The 6872-nt window shown below is 42.1% G+C and overlaps 1 protein-coding gene across 1 annotated transcript in view; it reads left to right on the top strand.

The window, feature by feature from the left end:
- The window catches only part of COL25A1 (collagen type XXV alpha 1 chain), a gene marked incomplete at its 5' end in the record, with an annotated part of 558067 nt that overhangs the window by 436444 nt on the left and 114751 nt on the right, over positions 1-6872 (top strand). The window contains 2 exons of the mRNA XM_025212861.1: positions 1781-1807; positions 5640-5684. Of these exons, the coding sequence (XP_025068646.1) occupies positions 1781-1807; positions 5640-5684 (72 nt within the window). The remainder of the gene's footprint in view (positions 1-1780; positions 1808-5639; positions 5685-6872) is intronic.

Below are 6872 nucleotides of genomic sequence, written 5' to 3'. Positions count from 1 at the left end.
TGGTGATTGTTGAATTTCTGATGGAACTCAATCAGAGATTGTAGGTTTTCAGTCCAAATGATGAAGATGTCATCGATATATCTTAAGTATAGCAAGGGTTTGATGGTGCAGTTCTTGAGGAAGTCTTCTTCCAGGTGGCCCATAAAAAGGTTGGCATACTGTGGGGCCATTTTAGTGCCCTTAGCTGTTCCCATCATCTGGAGAAAGTGTTGATTATTAAAAGTGAAATTGTTATGTGTGAGGATGAAGTGTATAAGGTCAGTAATATCTTTGGGTCTGTATTCTGGGTTGTAATCTTGTTCCTGTAGATATGTAAGGCAGGCTTGGATGCCATCCTGGTGTGGGATGTTGGAATATAGGCTGGTTACATCCATGGTGGCTAGGAGTGTGTTGCTGGGAAGGTGGTCTATGTTTCCTTTCTGTTTAGTACCCCAGCTCTGTGCAAGTCCATTCATAGAACCTGATGAAGTAGACTATAGCCTATGAAAGCTTATGCCTTTCTGAATGAGTTAGTCTTTTAGGTGCCACTCTATTCTGCCTGATCCTGACTGAACACACTCAATTCCCATTGAAGATTGGATGGAGAAAGCACTCAGCACCTAACAGGAGTCTTTCAGTATCTCACAGGTCCTGAAGTCAGCAAGACTTGAAGATGCTCAAAACACTGCATGATGACCTTAATGCTGTTCCCATGAGTACCAATGGCAAAACCCACATGGTCTTCATGGTGCAGGGTTGACACTCAGCTGGTGATCTGTCCCATTGGAGCTCCCTCATGCTATCAGCATGAGCTATGTTGTATTAACAGTGCTATCAATGTATGCCTGGGAGCTCAAAGAAGCATAATGGCTACTGTGTGGGGAGGATCCTGCTCTGCCCTTGTAACATAGGGTAATACCTATGAAGTACAATCTAGCCCTGTGTTTGTAAGCAGAATTCATACCATACAAGCTGAGATTGTAAACAAGTCCAGCTCTGGCACTTTGCACTGACTGACTGACTAAATGGATCAGAGAGCTATACCACCTTCCTGCTACCCCTCTCTTCTCTGCAGCCACACTGTACTTGGTGGAGTGAAGCATCCAAGCACTGACAGTCCTAATAAAGTCCCTGAGACTTCAAACCAGGCTTGAAATTAAGCAGATGAACATTCCTGAGTTTACATGCCTATCCTTCACCTCCTTGGTCAGCCCTAAAATGGAGATAATGAAGCTTCTTTACCTCACAAGGGTGTTAACAGGAATAATTAGTTAATATTTGCAAACTGTGTTGCAGATGAAAAGCCCTATAAAAATGTCAGAAACACTGTTGTTATGCAGATTCACTCAGCTACCTTTTCTGAACTAGGTGGGAGATTTATTCTGCTTTTATTCCTCAAGTATTCAGTTGCTTAAATCTTGCCTTTATGCTGCCAAGCAAGCATATAATGTGGATATTTAACTGTGGAAACACAACTGGCCTTTAGCTGGTATCAGAGAAGCAGGAAAGCCTGAGCCTTCTAAATGCTGACAGATTTGTCAGTATTGGAAGAAACAGACGGGATGGAATAGAAAAGATTAGAAAGGGGGAAATCTGAATCTTCTAGTTTGTAGTTAAAGAAAAGAGAAAAGATCCATTGTACATTTCCAGCAAAAAGTTTTCTTTTTCCTTGATGTAAAAAACATCAGCTGGTTTCATTCTGGCATAAGAATGCTTACACGTGAGGACATTTTTAATTGGTCACTTAAGCTTAAATTGGCTACACTATTATTATGCTAATTTAATTGTTTTCCCTTTTCAGGGACCTCAGGGGCCTCCAGGACAAAAGGTATAGTATAAACAACAATACTGTGAAAGTGATTATATTTCCTAGTGCTAAACTGCAAGCAAAAGAGGTGAACAGAATTAGCTACTGTACGTCACATAAAAGCAGTTACTTCAGTCTGTGAATTTTGTTTTCCCAAAATACAACTACATAATGTAAGATGTAAGATTTCTAAATTCCCCCACTATAGGAAGTTCAGGCAGTGCCGAGCTGACTGTTTTCAATCTGTCTACTGAACTTGCAGGTTAAAACGGCACTATAATATTCTCATTCAAGTACTGGTATAACTATGAAACCAAAGTTAAAACATTGTGAAAAGTGGGGGATAAAGTTTCAGATTGAATGCCTGTCCTTACTCAAGTAGATCAGTGCCATATGACCAAAAATTTGACCAAAGAAACAAAGGATGGAGGTGTTGCTGATAAATGGTGTTTGGTTGGTTGTATTCAGGTGGCCCACCGGTGTCTTCCTGTTTCCACGGTAACTTGAGAACTGATTTCCTGTAAATGCTTTCAGCATTATTTATACTCAGCAGAACTGACTGCTGTAGTTTGATGGAGTGAACCAAGGATTTATGGAGCTTCACGTTTAGAACAATACAAAATATATCAGTAATAAAACTAGTAGATGGCATTTTGCCAGCATCTCGCCCAAATACCACAAAAGCCAAATTGTCTGAAAAGTGATTTCAAAAGATAAAAGGTGGTGTAGAGAGCTTTTAATAAAGTTTGCTTAATACTTAAAAAGAAACTAAAGAATGAATAATTAGCATTATCACAGGTGGGAAAGTTATTGTCCTCCCATATTTCGATCTCTGAAACTATCACAAGCACAGCATTCTTTTGGCATCTGTTAAACCAAAACCTTTCAAACAAAAGAAACTAAAAGCTATTGATATGCAAGGGCTTGTTTTAGCACTATTCAGAATGATGAGAGTTTTTTTCTTAAAGGCAGGGTAAATTCTTAAGATGAAAAGGAGAGGAGCATTGCATGTTTAGCACTGTCAGAGTGTGAAATTGTAAAGCTGCGCTTGTTCCCATGTTGCCAATATAAAAACCCTCCTTCTGACTTGGGAGGCACTTTATTACTAGCATGATAAACCTCAGTAAAAACCTTTGCATGATATTCTTTAAAAATCAAATACGTTTGCTTTATTAAGCATATGCAAAGTTAGCCCACTTTCAATCTGTTTTGTTCATGAAGTTTATCATCTTTTAGTCTCATAAGATAAAGGTGTGTAACAATATTGACAAAAGAAAGTTCCATAATAAAAGAAGAGTTTATGGACAGCCTGATGATGTAACTCCCCTGTGAGCTTGTGCCTTTCCCCTCTTGCTTTTTGAGAGGAACAGTAAAGGCACTGACAGACATGCACTCCCTGCTGTAACTCATAGCGCTTTGCAGGAAGCGCCATGAGTTACAACGATCCCCTGGACCCAACAGATGTTTGTTGTTGGGTCCGGGGGGTTGGGGGATCAAACTGCAGTCTGGAGTAGCTGCATGTTTGCAGCCATTCTCCCTTAGCCCAGCCCACCCCCTTCCCAGACTATTGTCAGAATAGGGGGCGGGGGGTAGAGATGAGAGGGAGCTTGGTCTGGAGCTTGCCCAGCCTTCACTAGAGGGTGGGGCAGGTGGATTGAAGCCCTCCAAAAAAACAGGAGCCACCAAGATGGGGGGTGGGAGGCACTCTAATACACCTGCCCCACCCTCCAGCACAGGCTTGGCAAACCCCAGACCAAGCTCCTTCCCCTCCTTTCCCTCCGGTCTAATTCTGAAGACAGCACTGGGGGTTAGGCTGGGCTGCTGCAGCCCAACCCTGCTCCTAGCATGCACTGAGGGATGTTAATGAAGGTGCTTAGGTTTGCAGCACTTTGACCTGAATCCTCATGTAATGAAGGTTCAGATTGTTGCACAATCAGACATTTTTAAAGCACTCTGCAGCAATGCACTTCTGTCAGTGCATGACTGTAGAGTGCTTCAGGGGCCAAATCACATGACAAACTGTCACTTCTGTCAGTGCCCTAAAAGTATATGAAAGTATTCACTGTTGGCCTTTATTCCTGGTTAGCATTCATGCTCTTGCATCAGGCAGCAAACAGGCTGATTCAAACAATGCTGCCAAGTCTGCAAACTCAGAGGTGTTTCCATGACCTTGGGACCTCACTTCACCAAGGACAGGTTGAAATACTAGTATGGTATTTCTAGATAAGGTTGAAGTGGCATGTGATATGGAAAGCAAAGTTTCTTAGTTCTGCACAGCTCTATGTTAAGTAGAGCTGGGGGCCTCCTCAGAATTCAAGATGCTCTTCCTTTAATTGCAGCCCTGTCTGGGGGCACAGGTTTCCACATACTCTTATTTAATCAGACTATTCCATCCATTTTTCTCATAATCCCATCTGTCCACCAGTGTTGGACATAATCCTTAATGGCTTCTTTGTCCCCTGACTTGTGCCATTGAGCTGAACCTCATAAGTGATATAAACATCTGACTGGAGGATAAAATACAGCACACTGATTCTTTTGTCTTGTATAGAGTAAACCTGGTTGAATGGCTTTATAGAGAGCCCCACATTTATTTGAAAGGGGGCTGGGCAACAGTTTGCCATGTCCTTGTTGATTCCTCCACTTTTCCCCCTTCATTTTAAAACAAGCCCGTTTCAACAGATATTTAGACCTTCTGATCTAGATTCATAATGTACTTAAAAATGAAAAATAAACTGATGGTTTCAATTTACTTTTGTACTGTAACTTGTGTGTGGGTTAAAAAAAAGGAGAGAAGAGAGGCTGCTATGTCAGCAGATACTATACTGATGCTTTCCTGTACCCCTGAGTGGTCACATAAAATCCATATTGACAGTTGTACAAAATATAACAAAAAGACTGTGCATCAGAAAGAAGTTGGAATTTATGCTAAAGCTTTGTAAAAAAAAAAAAAAAAAAAAATCCCTCCAATGTTGCCATTAAATTCTTTCTTCACATCTGCTTCGTGTTTGATCTATAGTGGTTTTTAAAATTTTGACTACAGTAAGTGACACTGATGCTGTATAAAAAGATGGCTATGGTTTGCAAAGCCAGACTGAATTATTACTACTTATCCCTTAAAAGCACTAAAGATAGATCAGTGCTACCAGTCATTGGATTTAAAGCTTGCCTCTCCATGTGAGCAGTTTTGATCACACAGGCACAAATACTAGATTTAGCGGAATCAGTCTTCATCTAGAGTGTTAAAAGGAATTGCATTTTAATTTCTTAATTCCTAGTGAGGCATTCGCAACCTAGCAATATAATCATTGATTTGAACTTGGGTAATGAAGTAGAAGACACTGAATAACCTAGTAATTTATAAACCTGACATTAGGACACTTTTAATTAATGCATAAGGTCAAGTGGGAAAGAGATAAAAAATTAACAAAAAATAGCACTAGTAGACAACCGTTGATGCTTCTGGATCATGATGTATGCATGAGAGGTCACCAGAACCTTCAATGTATATGCCTAGGTAGGAGTATGGAGGAGTAGAGGATGCCCAGACCTTCCATCTACTCTTTAGGCCACTGATACAATATCCAAAGGCCAGACAAGTCTAGATATTCAGTGCCTCAGTGGCTGTAGCATGTCCAGGAGTCAAACCCAGGTCTTCTATGTGGCAGACAAGGATTCTACCACTGAACTGCAATAGCAGGTAAACAAAAAATACTATACTTAAAAAGATATATTACACTTAGGACACATATGTTCAACATAATTCTTTAAAGTACTGTATTTCAGAGCTGAAATGTTTTAAAATTGCTTTGTTTGTTTAACTTGCTAAACTTAAATATATGGTTCCCACCAGGGGTCTCTTGGAGTGCCTGGTATTCCAGGAAAGGACGGGCAAATGGTGAGTTCAATGGAAAATCTTTTAGTCTTCTTTTTTCAGCATTGAATCTGTTAAATTTACAGTCTGGCACTGAAGAAATAAATTAATATAATTCCAGAAGTCAATTACAGCTTGTCCACATTAGAAATGGAGCTATCAAAAGTGTGATTTTCATTGAATTGTGTTAAAATGATGCAAAACATTGAAAAATCTTATTTTGGGGAAAGAGGACTAGGAGCAATGGCCTCAAACATAGTAGAGGAAAGTTAGGTAGGAGATTAGGAAGAGCCTTCTCACTGCGCGGGTAGTCAAGCATTGGAATAGGCTACCTATGGAGCTTGTGGAATCTCCATCTCTACACATTTTCAAGAGCGGGTTAGACAGGCTCTTGACTGGGATGGTTTAGTAGGGGGCTGGACTAGGAGTATGTACAGGAAGGTTAGGGGGGAAATCAGTCATGTTAAAAATGGCTACCTCATCTAACTTATTTCGCCCAGGTGCAGACCCCACACTTAGATCCCTAGTTAAGTCAATCTAAGTGCAACCTGTACAGACTTCAGGAAGGTTAGATTGGTCTAAAAATGGTTGACCCAATCAAAGTTAACTGTACCTTGGAGGTAGTCTAACTTAGATTGAGTCTGGCAAGACTGATCTAATTGAACTTCTGTACAGATCCCAGCATAGCCATGGGACTATGAAAGCCCAGCTGCTGGCCCCAGCCCTAAGTGGGGCTGCACTTTTCTTCCCCCTCCCCCCTGGCACTGGGCTATTTTTAGTGCCCCCACCAGGCCCTTGCCCCACCTCTAGATGGACAACACCCCACTCCACCCCATAAACCAGCCAGCCCCCCTGAGCCTCCCAAACTCCCCCATCCCATAGGCCACTCCTGGTGCTAGTTTTATCAGCATTCACTGGTGCTGGGAGATGTGGAAGTAAGTCAGTGTGAGGGGAGGGGCAGGAAGGATCAGGGGAGGGTTGATTTGTGGGGGGGCACTGTTCATCTAGGAAGGGTTGAGGGGCTAAAATTATACTCTGGTTCTGTGAGGCTAGAGAGCACCCACCCCCCCCAGCCTCCCCACAGACCTCGATAGCCCTCCTGATGCCATCAAACCCTCCCAGACCCCACCAACCCCTTTGCAGACCTCATTATCCTCCCCTGCCAGTCCCCCCCCCCCCCCGTCCCCCACCGAACCCCCAAACCCCCCCCTC

Source organism: Alligator sinensis, unplaced genomic scaffold, assembly GCF_000455745.1.
Source record: "Alligator sinensis unplaced genomic scaffold, ASM45574v1 scaffold66_2, whole genome shotgun sequence".
NCBI lineage: Eukaryota > Metazoa > Chordata > Crocodylia > Alligatoridae > Alligator > Alligator sinensis.
Note: the sequence above shows the minus strand (reverse complement) of the source record. Positions and strands in the feature narration are given on the sequence as shown.